Source organism: Salvelinus alpinus, chromosome 1 (genome assembly GCF_045679555.1).
Source record: "Salvelinus alpinus chromosome 1, SLU_Salpinus.1, whole genome shotgun sequence".
NCBI classification, from domain to species: domain Eukaryota; kingdom Metazoa; phylum Chordata; class Actinopteri; order Salmoniformes; family Salmonidae; genus Salvelinus; species Salvelinus alpinus.
In genome coordinates this window covers 98654641-98671151 of record NC_092086.1, presented here as the reverse complement: position 1 = coordinate 98671151, position 16511 = coordinate 98654641, and the positions used below count along the sequence as shown (strand labels likewise).

Sequence of the window (16511 nt, the reverse complement as noted above, 5' to 3'; positions counted from 1 at the left end):
GAGAGGACGTTTCTTTTTTTTCTGAGTTTATGTTTAGTCACTGTCCATGTTGTAGTCTACTAAATCAACATCCTATGAACATAAAACATGTATTGCTACATATGCTGTTAAGGGCAGGGTGTCACATTTCTGTGTCATAGCACCAGGCTGCCAGTTACTGTGAAGACACACAGTGGGCATTCACATTTAATAGGCCTATGCACATTTCAGGTTTTGCCATGGTATAAATGACAAGTGTTTACTTCAGACAATAAACCGACCTTAGTGTGATGGTCGGTTGAGGACATAATTTGTATTTTTGTTTGTAACCTAGAACTACTAAGAAACAGCATGCCATTTTAATGCCTGTTGAGCTTTGTTCCTCTCAAATAATCTCCCCTCGGCCATCCATCACGTCAGTCGTAAAACTCTGTCCTGATCAGTTCCCAGACTGACAATCCTGTTCCAAAGTCAAAACCCTTGTGACTCTGATCTGTTTTCCAGCTGACCTTTCCCTAGTCCTCATTGTCATAACAATCATAAACAATTGATTGGTTTAATTCTGTCTAATGCCTTACTGTAATATTGTAAGAGTGTGCTTAGACCATGCTCTTACTGAAGATATGATATCTCAGTATCCCTTACTGATTCATTTTCATTGGGAAATGGACATCAGTTTTGTTCTGTTCATGTTCCAAACAGCCCTCAGTGTGTGACCTTGGCATCAGGCTGGTGACTGATCTATTATCCCAGTTGTCCTGTTTCCTTTTTGGCCCTGGCCTGTGACTCACCGGCGGCAGTGAGAGCCACTTTAATTATAGCGCCACAACATTCCAGCAGGACAGAATGAGGAGGGATAGAAATAGTTCACTGGAGAAAGGGGGGGTCATTTATTTTATTCCTATCCTATCTTCTATTTATATACAGAAATATGGAAAGTGAGAGAGAGGTACGGGGTGAGTGAGTCAGACAGGGAGAGGCTTGGCACAAGGCCTTATGTCAAATTAAGAGATACGCAAGCAGCATGCTACTGTTCACTCTGAGTCGTTCCTTGACCACTGCTGTGTCTTGACGTGTATCTCTCTCCTCCTATAGAGAAAAAAAAGAAGAACAACGAATGGGTCAGAAACTGAACAAAGGGCTGGAAAAGGAAGGAGTCTCAACAAATGCCTACAATGGAGGAGAGCAGTCGAAGCAGGGGGGAGAAGAGGGCCTTGAGGCACAGTTGGAGCCCAGTGAACAGGGCAGCGGTTGTCGTAGCGCTGGGACTGGGAGCTATGGGATAGCAGAGCAACTGATTGTCAGCAGCAGCCTGGCCACTGAGCAGGGGGACGATGAGCTCACTGCGACCCCTGCCCTGACAAACACCCTCATTAAGGAGCCAATGAGCCCCGCTCTAGGCGAAGAACAGAGCCCTTTGACCGTGGGGGGAGGGAACGAGGGAGGGGACAGAGAAGACAGGGCTGTCACACATCATACAGATATGCCAGAATGTATCCTGAGCTCTGAGAGGAGCACACAGTGTTCAGAGCCCAAAACACAGAAGAAAGCTGCGGATAGTAAGGAAAGGCTGAATACTGGGACAGGAGCTACAATGGAAGGACAAGTGATGAGTAAATGCCCTGCTGGTGGTGGGCACAGAGACTCAGATACAGAGGATATGACAGATAGGCCTAACACAGAGGACTTGATCTCAGAACCTACCAAGGAGGACTTCGTACTTCTGGAGAAGGATTTATCGTGTGATGTGAGCAGCGCGATTGCTGATAGCAGGGACAAAGAGAAGGAAAAGAAACAGCCTTCTGTCAAAATAATAGTGGAGGAGGATACGACTTCTGCCGCTGGTGTGGATAAACCTCAAGACCTTCCAATGTTGCCTACTGACCCACAGAGGAACGTTTATTCTGCTGTGGATGATCTGAGGCTCAGTGAGGACAGACTTCATAGCGGAAAGAAACAGCAGGAATCACAGACAGCCTCATCTTTGGGCACCGAAACAAGCAAAACACAAGTAACATGGGATGAGGATACAAGCAGCACTGTAAACACTCGTTGTGTTCTTTCCGGTAAAGGCAGCAGTGGTTGCGAGGCACAAACCTCACGTTCACAAACAGACTGTTCGGAAAGAGCAGATCCACATTTGGCTGAACCGGCAGGCATCGGGTGTCCCCCAGAGAAGGCTGTACGAACTGAAGCTGTCAAAGCTATTTCGGAGAATGAGTCTGGAATTACTGCAGTTTGTGATCTCAAAACAGGCAATCAAGGCAAAGAACCAGACCTCTTGAGTATTGAATCAACTCATGCCAATTCCAAGTCAACTGATATAAATAATACATTCTATGATGATAAAGACTGCCCTCATGAGGATTTGGTCCTATTGAATATAGAGAAAGAACTTGATGAGAAAACAGAAGCATTAATTGCGCTCAACACAAAAATGAAACCGGACAAACGCTGGGAAAAGACAGATCCAGTTAAGAGTGGTTCACAAACTGAGAAAGAGCAGAAGGCCACAGCCCCAAATGAGCATCCACAGGTGAAAGACACACAGAGAAGGGAAGTAAAAAGAGACTGCGTCACAGACTACAGGATTGGGCCATGTGAGTCAAACCAGTGTGAACCTGAATTACACATGTCATCTTCAACAGGTGTCCCAGGAAATCTAAAACCACCACATCCTCCTCAGCCTCCACCAAGGCCAAACGCCAAAGGTACAGACAAAAGAGGGAAATCTATTAATTCACAAATAGGTGTAAAAAAGTTTGATAATGTAGAGAGCAATGATGGAAGTGTCTCCTTACAACAGCAAACTACAACTTATACTGGAAAAGCAAAACCAGTATCCTCTTCCCCTGACACATGCACCTCCATCACCAACCATCAACATTTAGCTGATGACTCATTAGAACAATGCAATGTGATTCCCTCCCCTCCTCTCTCTGTGCCAAAGCTAGAGGATAGTGATGGGCAGAGACAGGTTGTTCCCATGCAGAGGGAGAGAGAGCCTGTCTGTTACACTCATGTCACCACCCCACCACCCATCACTCACCTTCTGCCTGAGAGGGAGACGGCGAGCGCAGTGCCAACACAACATAACAACAGTATGGATTTCACCCAGCAAGAGGACAGAACAACAGGTGCCTCTATAGATCCTTCTGTTCCAGTAGAGAGGCCTAAACCGAAGGGGCCTCCTCCACCTGTCCCAAAAAAGCCCCAAAATCCCTTTAAGATTCCAGCTACAAAATCACGCTCTATGGATGAACAGAAAAGAGGTGATGATTATCATCACAAAGAGGAAAAGAAGAAGAGGAGACAATCACATCAAGTCAGCAAAGGAAATGCTTGCGACACAGCTTCTCGGGATATGTGTGTGCTATGGGATGACACAGGTTCTTCTTACACTGTACCATACAACATGTACACGCCAGATCATTTTGATTCAATGGATGATTTTTCACAACAACAAAGGGCACCAACTAGAGAGGAAAAGTATAAAAATATCATAGATTTTGATGCTTGGGCAAGAATGGTGAAACTTGCTGCGGAAGAGGAGAAACCAAAACAACTTGACATGTTGGACGGACAACCTTTTTTGGAAAAGCAGGCTAAACTCAAAGGCCCACCACCTCCTGTACCCAAAAATCCCCAAAAGCCATTTGTTCCATTAGAAACAGTTCCAATCTCAGAGGACATAGCTTGGCCTTCAGATGACGAGGAGATACGAGAACTAGAACTGGCCTTGTGTGAGAGAATGAAAGATGATGACCCTGAACCCCAACCTGACACGGTCAGCACAGATGTCCGTTGGAAGAACCTTGGTGACCACATAAACCATAGTGGTCTTGGTGAGCCTACTGATCGTGAGTCTGTGGCTGAGCTTGAAACTAAGACATACAGGCCTGTGGCTGAGCTCATAAAGGAGACCAACCAGATGCACCAGAGAATCAGGCATGCAGACCAGACAGAACGCCTCACGGCCAAGTCCATGATCAGGCATGCAGACCAGACAGAACGCCTCACGGCCAAGTCCATGATCAGGCATGCAGACCAGACAGAACGCCTCACGGCCAAGTCCATGATCAGGCATGCAGACCAGACAGAACGCCTCACGGCCAAGTCCATGATCAGGCACGCAGAGCGGACAGAACCCCTCACGGCCAAGTCCATTGACGGGGCTGTGGACCTGGGCCAGAGCCTGAAAGTATCACAGATGAAGAAGGCCTTCGATTTCACTAAGAAGCCTGCTGAAAAACCACCAGAGACAAAGCCTGAACCCAAAAAAGGTAATAAAGTGCTTTGGATCAAATACTCTCTCTGGCTGTCTCTTTATCTATGTCTTCTTTCTTTCTTTCTTTCTTTCTTTCTTTCTTTCTTTCTTTCTTTCTTTCTTTCTTTCTTTCTTTCTTTCTTTCTTTCCTCCCTCCCTCCCTCCCTCCCTCCATCTGTGTGTGTGTCTCTTTCTCTCTCACACACACAAACGCACACACACAGCCATGTGAGGAACTTGAGTTGTAAAAAGCTATTGCTCTCAGATTGCAGTCTGGTTTTGAGCGTACTGTACGCATGAGAATGTGTTAGTCGGGCCTTTGGGTTCAGTCGTACTGTATATAGAACAGTCCTGTGTCCCGTGTGGATCAGTTTGTAGAGCATGACGCTTGCAACACTAGGGTTGTGGGTTCGATTCCCATTTGGGACCAGAATGAAAAAAAGTACACAGAATGTATATACTCACTACTGTAAGTCACTCCGTATAAGAGCGTCTGCTAAATGACTAAAATGTAAATGTAATAGAGTACCACAGTATGAGTCATAAAACCCATAAAACCTAGAGGTCAAACAGGGAAATGGTTCCAATTGTTTTTCCACCATTCATTTTTCCCATAGGGGATTTTAGAAACACTTAACATAGGTCTGTGTTTTGTATAGGCTTACCTTGGTGTGACATCTGATAACTGAGTATTGTTTTCCTTCAAAATAATGGCACATTATTGCACTCTTTTCTCTAGGACAAGATTACTTTTATCAATATATTCGCCTGTATTTACCTCCCAAAAATGAAATGCTACAATTCTGTGAACTGTCTTGTGCAAGTTTTAAATTGACACATTACCTGCTGGCAAAGATATCAGCTAGAGGTGACGTGCAGGAGCTTGCAGGGATTTAAAGTTTTGCATGATGTCTACTTTGATGCTAATTAGCATTTTCGAATCTTAGAGTAAATAGAGACGAATATATTGATAAAAGTCACTTTGTCAGAGAGATTTACATGGTTAGCAAAAAATCACGCCAGGGTAAGCCTACATGAAACACAGGCCTTATTTTAAGTGTTTCTAAAATCCCCTATTGGTATTATGACAACTCCACTGTGGGATTCTATTGAACAAATTTACATTGACCAGGCGCAAACATCTGAGAAATGTGGTAAACTGGGAGAAAAAAAAATGATGTGGAGCTGCCATTCTTAGAATCACCACTTACAGGCGCACTAAACATTATTATTATAAAGCTACTTATGACAGTGTTGGTGATGCTTTAATAGACTCACTTAATAATTTTCACTGGATAATTTTTTTTTTATAAAAGGGTATCTTTATCATATAAATAAGACAATTGTTATCCTAAAATTCCTCGTATGTAAGAGGCGGGGATGGAACAGGGCGTTGCTTCCGGTTCATAGAATTGCAGTCTGGAGGGAAAGAAGAATACTCGAACGGCTAAACGAGTGTAACAAGGGAAAATCCTAACGGACGAGGGCTAAACTACCATATTCATGTGTTCATATTGATTACCTCGCGTTCACGGAAAATTTCGCATAGATTTAGGAGGTAAGGAAAATAGAACGGTCTGTATTTGCAGTAAACATCTTGCTGCTAGCTAACCTACCCGGCTGTGCACCGTTAATGAATGGTAACAGCCAGAGCCATGGATAAAATATGCACTTTTGTTATAATAGCTCGCTGGCGGTGTCTATCATACTCCAAATTATAGCCCATAGTAGTAAATAGTCAATTCACGAGCGTCTTTATCGATACATTTATTAGACATCGCTTTAGCAAGTCTTGTTAGACTATAATTTATCCTCCTGGGTGATGATCTGCCTTTGAAAATTATTACTAATGAATTGCACATAGGGAAGTAGCTAGCATTTTTGCTAGCCACACAATGCATGGCTATTGTCCACCTTTAGCGTATGGAATCAAGAGTAGCGTGCCTAGTTATGCTCTATGGTCAAATTTGTTGGTTTATTATTACACTGTACTTCAATTTCTGCTTTGACCAATCACCTGTATTAATCAGAAGCATACAGATTACAGTAACCTACCAGGACCCATTCATCTAGTTAATTCAATAATAGCTAGCTACATGCTCTGGTAGCTGCTGTTAACAACGCGGGTGTATTTAAATACACTAGCGTTGATTTCAATTGTATTGGGTTGCACAAAAACAGTCCGCGTGAAGCCAGAAGTTAAATACAATTCAATTTCAACTTACTGTGCCAGTGGGCAGGAGGGTTGGTCATTATGATGGGGGAATTTGATACAAAATATTTAAAGGATCATATTATTAAACAGACTTTCCAAAGCTGGTCTGTTGTAGACCCACCTCTTCTCCTGATTACCTCATGTCAAAATAAAAGTCCTGCACATGCGCCTTAATATGTGGACAAAAAAGGAATAACTTGTTTTGACATGAGGTAAGCAGATAGGAAGTGGGTCTAGAAAATTTGGAAAGTCTATTTCTATACCCACGTTTGGAAAGTCTATTTAATAATAGGATCCTTTAGATATTTTGTCTCAAATTCCCCCATCATAATGACCAACCTTCCTGCCCACCGGTACAGTAAGTTGAAATTGAATTTTATTTAACTTCTGGCTTCCCGCACACTAGCGCTGCACAAAAATAGTGCATGTAAATACAGTAGTCTGTGGCAGTCAATTGTGTGTCCAATGATATCCAGTCTAGTAGGTCATACTCTGATAATAGATGCCACTGTGGTGTTGTCGCAGTTCAATCTGAGACTAGAGTTATCAGTCTGTCTACTGCACCTCTTTTCTTGCCAGGAAAGAGTAAGCATATGGCCTACCATTGACTGACCACAATTGTCATCATTTTGAACACAAATGCATACATTTTATTACATAATATTGTCATATAGTCTACCTCACAATACCTAGGGCTTAATATAGCAAATGTTTTGCATTGCTCGTATAAATTGATCATGATCTGTTTCTATGGGTTTAATTGCACTTAGAATGTTGATAGATAAATGTCTATCAGGGATGAGAAAATACATGATCCACCTCTTGTTTAGCAGCAGAATATATTTGACACTAGAACTGGCTGACAGATTAACTGTGACATATAGTAAAACATATGTATTACCCTTCCATTTTTATTTATTATTTAACTAGGCAAGTCAGTTAAGAACAAATTATTATTTACAATGACAGCGGGTTAACTGCATTGTTCAGGGGCAGAACGATAGATTACAGCTTCAACTGTAACTTGATAAGATAAATGGATTGGTGATTCCCGGTCTCGGATTGAAGTACTGTGATATACACTATTCAGTCATTAAAAGGATGAAGAAGACCAAAGGGTCATATGGGTGCTGATATGCATGTTGGAGTGGTGCTACCCCAGAGTTAGTCCTTTATGTGCCATCCTGCTCTCTGGAAAGTAGACATATGACGCGTGGAGCACATCTTGTTGGACGGTTCATGTATGTGAGAGGAGAACCTCTCCAAAATGAATAATCAGGCCTGAAACTAATAATGGACCATTGTGTTCTGTTTGTCAAACCCTGCATGTCCTTCTCTGGCTGCATGATGCAGTTGTAGTGATGCAGGCTGTGGTCAAATAGCCACAGTATCATAGAATAGCTTATGTCCTGTACCCAAGGCTTTGACCCAGGAGGATATTTGATCCAGGAGAGATGGGTCTTGCTGTGCTAATGGCGGTTCCTGCTCCGAGAGGGATCGATGTGTGACCAGAAGGGTCTTCAGGAAAAATGGATGCTAGCCTATGTTTAGGCTAATATGATTTATATGAAATATAAATAAATAGTGTATTATTTGCTAGGCAGATGTTTCAGTCACTGGCCCCATTTCTTCAGAAGGATGTAAACCCATGACCTGAGTATACTTTATGAGTTGGGAGATGGGCTTGGTTGAGCTTAGTCAGAAGAATGTAACACCGTAGCTCTAGAGCGAGGACAGCCCATTGATACATATACCAGCTCCTTGTATAATAAAAACGACTTTGATTAAACACCTTTTTATGACTAAAGACCATCTCTTCCCTCAGTATGTAGTATACTCTGATTTATCTCTTCACCACAGGGTCAGCTTCTGTGTTATTCAGACCAGTTTTTTCTGTCTGTACTACCATTCAAAATGGGAGCTCGGAGACCCCAACAACAAACTATCAGATTCTACCCAGTGCTTACATCGGGTCAATTGATGGGCTATTCACTACATTCTGGTTATCCTTACAAGATTGCGAGGCCATCAGTGAACATTCTGAATAGATGTTGAAGGTAGCAGCATGTGGGGTAATACTAGTGCTGGGAATTGCCAGGGATCTCACGCTATGATGTGCTGATACTATATGTATTATGATTCTCACAATTATATATGTATTGCAATGTGATGTTCGAAACATATTGCTCACTATATTTCTGCTGCAGAGAGACTAGAGAGAGCATGAGAAAGAGTTTTGATATGTAATTGAAATAAAAGTGCTGAAAACATGTTGCCCCCCCAATCACTAGTTAATAATACTAGTAGAATGACTCTGATGGCGGACATTTGTGCTGTCCTTTTCCTTATAGTCTCGTCTATTATCACAGTCTGCCATGCGCATGGGCTAAAGGAAGGATAGAACTTCTGCATCCACTTCCTGTTAAGGAAACAAAGCTATGTCTGCAGGAAACCATCACTCATCAAAATACAACATTCCATATGAAGGATGGTGGAAGGATCAACAATTATTCAATCCAAATGCTAACAATAATTCATGTTTTACATGGGTGGCACACTGGCAAAATGTCTACTGCACACTCCTCAAGAGGATCCACCAGGTCAAGGTTTTTGATTTTACGGTGCTGTATTGTGGCTATGCACTGCTTTCTGTTAGGGGCTATGGGAGACCGACACAAAGAAGCCTTTGATGCTAAACTGTAATTGATTAAGCTCTTCCTGCAGTAGGGTCAGCTCTTCTGATTGGAGCCTGCTCCCTGTGAGGAGTGATGGGAATCTATCATCTGTTTTGTTTGGAAACCAAGCAATACGCTAGCTAAATTGAGCTCTCTTGTTGAACCTTTTGGCCAGCTTACACCAACATTTAGCCTGCCAAAGTGAACATTTGGGAAATGTGAATAAAGGCTGGCTAAGTAGGCTAATTAAGAAAGTTTGTCAAAATAACTATTAGGCTAATGCGGCAGGTAGCCTAGTGGTTAGAGCGTTGGACTAGTAACTGAACGGTTGCAAGATCAAATCCCGAGCTGACAAGGTAAAAACCTGTTCTGTCCCTGAACAGGGAAGTTAACCCACTGTTCCTAGGCTGTCATTGAAAATAAGAATTTGTATCTTTGGGTACGTTATGGGTACGTTATGAGACATTAATGAGTCAATGGCAATGTCCCATTAAACTGACTTGCCTAGTTAAATAATGGTTAAAAAAAACAACATTTTCCTAGGTTCATAGTTCATACACACAAACTCAGCCAGCACCTTTTTTTGATCAGATGCACAGAAAAGTAGACATCTACAAAGTCTGCCTCTTCTGACTGGGAGACAGCTCTGCCATTGAGCTTGGGACAGTTTAGCTTAGCCCTGCTCTACCATTTTGAGGCAGAAATGGGTACGTTATGAGACATTAATGAGTCAATGGCAATGTCCCATTAAGCTTTTAATATGTTCTGTCTGGAGTGGCTTCACATCAACTGAGCATCAGTTTGAGCAAGTGTAACCGATGTGAAATGGCTAGCTAGTTAGCGGTGGTGCGCGCTAATAGCGTTTCAATCGGTGACGTCACTCGCTCTGAGACCTTGAAGTAGTTGTTCCCCTTGCTCTGCAAGGGGCGCAGCTTTTGTGGAGCGATGGGTAACGATGCTTCGTGGGAGGCAGTTGATGTGTGCAGAGGGTCCCTAGTTCAAGCCCAGGTAGGGGCGAGGAGAGGGACGGAAGCTATACTGTTACACAATGACCACACCATTTTGTTTTTAGTATAATGTACACTCATAAGAGGGGGTCTAAAGATACATTTGAAATTTGTAATGAACAAATACATGTGAACTAGTGCTGCTGAAGTGTTTAAAGTAGCTACTGAGAGGTCTGTCATAAACTGTGTCACTATCTGTCGCCTTTAGTACACTGTTAACTTTATGCCCTTAGTAAGCCTGTTCTCGCATCTGTCTGACATCTCTCCCTGTCTGTCTCTCCTTCTGATGGCAGATATGTTCAGGCGAGTGGTACGAGCGAGTAAGTTCCGTCATGTCTTTGGCCAGGCACTGAAGAACGACCAGTGCTATGATGACATCCGCGTCTCCCGGGTCACATGGGACAGCTCCTTCTGTGCCGTCAACCCAAAATTCGTCGCCATCATCATCGAGGCCAGTGGGGGCGGAGCCTTCCTTGTCCTCCCTCTGCTAAAGGTGAGTGTGTCACTATCAGCCAGCCAACTACGCAGCGTCATGGCTTCTTCTCTCATCAGGCTTCCATCAGGCTTGGAACACTTCTTCTCACTGTTGGCCTAGATCTCAGTATTAGTTACATTCAATCGCTCTATTCTGTTTCAGTGTGATTTGATTATTTGTTATTTCCTATGTTTTTGGTTACTGACAGAGCCTATATGCAATCATGGAAATGAGACAACAAAATTAAATACTATGCTATTTTACTATGCTGGATATGTATATGTGCCAATCAATTCATTATCTGTTTAGCAGAATGTGAGGGTGCACTTTAGTATCAGTGCAAATGGACTTGGCCACCTTTTGAAAGACCAACAATTTCAGGACTATAGTGCTGTAACTGAATGGGTTTTAGATAACATTTCTAAGTGGTTTAATTTTAGTGACAGAAAAGTGAATATGCCACGGATTGATCAGGCTGACTAGAGAGCGGGTGTTGTTGGGGTGTATAAGGGAGATGTGTGAACAGCCTCTCTCTCCTCTATTCAGTACCCAAGAGCTTGCAGCTGCTGTCAGCAGGTTTGACCATATATGGTTGTCCAGCATTTCAGGCTGCCCAGGGCTCTACACTGACCTTTGTGTGCCTATTTTGAAAAATATAGGCGCACGCAAATAAATTTAGGAGCACAATGAAAAATATTTGAGAGATTAAAGCTAGAATCCTTACTTTTTCTAGGCGCGCTCGTGCTCCTAAAATATAAACACAATATGTAAAGTGTTCATGAGCTGAAATAAAATATCCCAGAAATGTTCCAAATGCACAAAAAGCTTATTTTATCTCAAATTATGTGCACAAATTTGTTTACATCCCTGTTAGTGAGCATTTCTCCTTTGCCAGGATAATCCATATACCTGACAGGTGTGGCATATCAAGAAGCTGATTAAACAGCATGATCGTTACACAGGTGCACCTTGTGCTGGGGGAAATAAAAGGCCACTCTAAAATGTGCAGTTTTGCCACACAATGCCACAGATGTATCAAATTTTGAGGGATCGTGCAATTGGCGTGCTGACTGCATTAATGTCCACCAGAGCTGTTGCCAGATAATTGAATTTTAATTTCTCTACAATAAGCCGCCTCCAATGTCGTTTTTGAGAATTTGGTAGTATGTCCAACCGGCCTCACAACCGCAGACCACTTGTATGGCGTTGTGTGGGAGAGCGGTTTATCAATTGCATTTTATCGATGGCAATTTGAATGCACAGAGATACCCCGACGGGATCCTGAGTGTCATGGTCGTGCCATTCATCCGCCGCCATCACCCCATGTTGCAAGGATCTGTACACAATTCCTGGAAGCTGAAAATGTCAGTTCTTCCATGGCTTGCATACTCGCCAGACATATCACCCACTAAGCACGTTTGGGATGATCTGGATTGACGCGTACGACAGCGTGTTCCAGTTCCCGGCAATATCCAGCAACTTCACACAGCCGTTGAAGAGGAGTGGGACAACATTCTACGGGCTTCAATCAACAGCCTGATCAACTCTATATGCGAAGGAGATGTGTCGCGCTGCATGAGGCAAATGGTGCTCACATCAGATACTGACTGGTTTTCTGATCCACGCCCCTACTTAAAAAATAAATAAATCTGTAACCAACCGATGCGTGTCTGTATTCACAGTCATGTGAAATGCATAGATTAGGGCCTGATTGAAATAAATTAATTGACAGATTTTCCTGTATATGAACTGTAACTCAGTAAAATGTTTAAAATTGTTGCGTATTGTGTTTTAGTTCAGTATATTTTGGTCTTTAGTGCAGGGCCGACAAACACATTTTTTACCTTCTCCCCCTCCCTCTTGCCTCCATTTTTACAGTAATCAGTTAGTTGTAATTTTGGATAGAGCAGACATTTCCATATATACACTGCTCAAAAAAATAAAGGGAACACTAAAATAACACATCCTAGATCTGAATGAATGAAATATTCTTATTAAATACTTTTTTCTTTACATAGTTGAATGTGCTGATAACAAAATCACACAAATTATCAATGGATATCAAATTTATCAACCCATGGAGGTCTGGATTTGGAGTCACACTCAAAATTAAAGTGGAAAACCACACTACGGGCTGATCCAACTTTGATGTAATGTCCTTAAAACAAGTCAAAATGAGGCTCAGTAGTGTGTGTGGCCTCCACGTGCCTGTATGACCTCCCTACAACGCCTGGGCATGCTCCTGATGAGGTGGCGGATGGTCTCCTGAGGGATCTCCTCCCAGACCTGGACTAAAGCATCCGCCAACTCCTGGACAGTCTGTGGTACAACGTGGCGTTGGTGGATGGAGCGAGACATGATGTCCCAGATGTGCTCAATTGGATTCAGGTCTGGGGAACGTGCGGGCCAGTCCATAGCATCAATGCCTTCCTCTTGCAGGAACTGCTGACACACTCCAGCTACATGAGGTCTAGCATTGTCTTGCATTAGGAGGAACCCAGGGCCAACCGCACCAGCATATGGTCTCACAAGGGGTCTGAGGATCTCATCTCGGTACCTAATGGCAGTCAGGCTACCTCTGGCGAGCATATGGAGGGCTGTGCGGCCCCCCAAAGAAATGCCACCCCACACCATGACTCACCCACCGCCAAACCGGTCATGCTGGAGGATGTTGCAGGCAGCAGAACGTTCTCCACGGCGTCTCCAGACTCTGTCACGTCTGTCACATGTGGTCATGTGCTCAGTGTGAACCTGCTTTCATCTGTGAAGAGCACATGGCGCCAGTGGCGAATTTGCCAATCTTGGTGTTCTCTGGCAAATGTCAAACGTCCTGCACGGTGTTGGGCTGTAAGCACAACCCCCACCTGTGGACGTCGGGCCCTCATACCACCCTCATGGAGTCTGTTTCTGACCGTTTGAGCAGACACATGCACATTTGTGGCCTGCTGGAGGTCATTTTGCAGGGCTCTGGCAGTGCTCCCCCTGCTCCTCCTTGCACAAAGGCGGAGGTAGCGGTCCTGCTGCTGGGTTGTTGCCCTCCTACGGCCTCCTCCACGTCTCCTGATGTACTGGCCTGTCTCCTGGTAGCGCCTCCATGCTCTGGACACTACGCTGACAGACACAGCAAACCTTCTTGCCACAGCTCGCATTGATGTGCCATCCTGGATGAGCTGCACTACCTGAGCCACTTGTGTGGGTTGTAGACTCCGTCTCATGCTACCACTAGAGTGAAAGCACCGCCAGCATTCAAAAGTGACCAAAACATCAGCCAGGAAGCATAGGAACTGAGAAGTGGTCTGTGGTCACCACCTGCAGAACCACTCTTTTATTGGGGGTGTCTTGCTAATTGCCTATAATTTCCACCTGTTGTCTATTCCATTTGCACAACAGCATGTGAAATTTATTGTCAATCAGTGTTGCTTCCTAAGTGGACAGTTTGATTTCACAGAAGTGTGATTGACTTGGAGTTACATTGTGTTGTTTAAGTGTTCCCTTTATTTTTTTGAGCAGTGTATTTTGTTAGCTGCATGTGTGACAACTCCCCCAGTCCTAATTATGATATAATTTACAAAGATTATATATTTTTCCAAAGAAAATTTTTGGGGGGATCAATTAGTGTATTTGTTTTGTCTTTTCTGGTGGATTAAACTGCAGCCAGCTTGTATTAAAAGTAGTCCTATTTTGGAGATTATTTCATTTTGAAAGAAGTAAGAGGTTGTAATCTGAATAAATGGGAAAATGCCCTTTTTGATCATAGGGTGAGCCATTTTTACTAATCTGCTGGAGAACCAGTTCTGATTTAAGTATAACTTTTGTATGACTGAAGCCTTTAATGAGAGGTTCAATGCTTTAATATTTAATCAATTTAGCCCTCCGAATTCATATTCATTTAAAAATGAATGGTCTTTTTTAGGAATGTTAGCCTGCAGAGTTTGTAAATAACCATGTACACTGAGTGTACAAAACATTAGGAACTCTTGCTCTTTCCATGACATAGTCCGACTAGGTGAATCCAGGTAACAGCTATGAACCCTTATTGATGTGACTTGTTAAATCTACTTCAATCAGTGTAGATGAAGGGGAGGAGACAAGTTAAAGAAGGATCTCTAAGCCTTCAGACAATTGAGACATGGATCGTGTATGTGTGCCATTCAGAGTGTGAATGGGCAAGACAAAAGATTTAAGTACCTTTTTGAACGGGTTATGGTAGTAAGTGCCAGGCAGGTGCACCGGTTTGTGTCAAGAACTGCAACGCTGCTGGATTTTTCACGCTAAACAGTTTGCTTTTTGTATCAATGGTCCACCACCCAAAGGACATCCAGTCAACTTGACACAACTGTGGGAAGCATTGGAGTCAACGTGGGCCAGCATCCCTGTGGAACGCGTTCGATACCTTGTATTCGTCAGAGTCCATGCCCTGACGAATTGAGGCTGTTCTGTACTCAATATTAGAAAGGTGTTCCTAATGTTTTGTACACTTAATGTATAATCCTGCCTTGGGGTTTTGATGATCGTAAAGAATATGAATGAATGGTGCTGGCAGAAAGTAATAGTTAAGAAATGCCAGGCATGTACATGAACAACAACAAATTATCTACAGTGCCTTGGAAAATATTCAGACCCCTTGACTTTTCCCACATTTTTGTTACGTTACAGCCTTATTATAAAATGGATTAAAGAAATAAAAAAATCCTCAGCGATCTGCACAATACCCCAAATTGACAAAGCAAAAACTGTTTGTTTTTTTGCTAAAAAAATAAAAATGCCTTATTTACATAAGTATTCAGACCTTTTGCGATGAGACTCGAAATTGAGCTCAGGTGCATCCTGTTTCCATTGATCATCATTGATGTTTCTACAACTTGATTGAAGTCCACCTGTGGTAAATTCAATTGATTGGACATGAGGTCGAAGAAATTGTCCGTAGAGCTCTGAGACAGGATTGTGTCGAGGCACAGATCTGGGTAAGGGTACCAAAAAATGTCTGCGGCATTGAAGGTCCCCAAGAACACAGTGATCTCCATCATTCTTAAATGGAAGAAGTTTGGAACCACCAAGACTCTTCCTAGAGCAGGCCGCCCGGCCAAACTGAGCAATCAGGGAGAAGCACCTTGGTCAGGGAGAAGCACCTTGGTCAGGGAGGTGACCAAGAACCTGATGGTCACTCTGACAGAGCTCTAGAATTCCTCTGTGGAGATGGGAGAAACTTCCAGAAGGACAACAACCTCTGCAGCACTCCACCAATCAGGCCTTTATGGTAAAGTGGCCAGACGGAAGCCACTCCTCAGTAAAAGGCATATGACAGCCCGCTTGGAGTTTGCCAAAAGGCACCTACAAAGGCACCTACAAACCATGGCCTGCTCAGACCATGAAAAAAAGATTCTCTGGTCTGATGAAACCAAGATTGAACTCTTTGGCATGAATGCCAAGCGTCAGGTCTAGAGGAATCCTGGCACCATCTCTACGGTGAAGGATGGTGGTGGCAGCATCATGCTGTGGGGGTGTTTTTCAGCGGCAGGGACTGTGAGACTAGTCAGGATCGAGGGAGAGATGAACTGAGCAAAGTACCAAGAGATCCTTGATGAAAACCTGCTCAAGAGTGCTCAGGACATCACACTGGGGCGAAGGTTACAACCCTAAGCACACAGCAAAGACATGTTTTCCAAGATGGCGTAGCAGTGGGATGTCTGTTTTGATTGTCTTGTCCCGTCCCGTGTATATATCGTTTTTCTTCGTATATATTTAGAATATGTTTTTAATATTTTTTATCTCAATTTCCATCTATGGACTGAACATACACTCCTGCACCCCGCCTCACCCAATATGGTATGTATCTGCTACACATGCCTCGCCCTAATGTAAATATGCCTTGTCTATTGCTGTTTTGGTTAGT

The 16511-nt window shown here is 43.3% G+C and overlaps 1 protein-coding gene and 1 long non-coding RNA gene across 3 annotated transcripts in view; one reads left to right on the top strand and one right to left on the bottom strand.

Annotated features, from left to right (window-relative positions):
- Positions 1-770: 770 nt before the first annotated feature.
- LOC139536407 (uncharacterized) lies at positions 771-6662 on the bottom strand. Its single transcript, XR_011667299.1, has 2 exons — positions 6472-6662; positions 771-1068 (listed from the first exon to the last, which is right to left on the bottom strand). It is a non-coding gene; the product is annotated as an uncharacterized lncRNA (long non-coding RNA).
- Positions 1497-16511, top strand: part of LOC139536161 (coronin-1C-A-like) — a 27462-nt gene continuing 12447 nt past the window's right edge. Inside the window, exons 1-2 of one of the 2 annotated variants that reach the window (XM_071336408.1) lie at positions 1497-4262; positions 10437-10636. In XM_071336408.1, coding sequence (XP_071192509.1) covers positions 1574-4262; positions 10437-10636 — 2889 coding nt within the window. In that variant the 5' untranslated portion in view covers positions 1497-1573. Of the gene's footprint in view, positions 4263-5611; positions 5805-10436; positions 10637-16511 lie in introns of those variants that run through there. The other variant, XM_071336417.1, reaches the window with a different exon arrangement.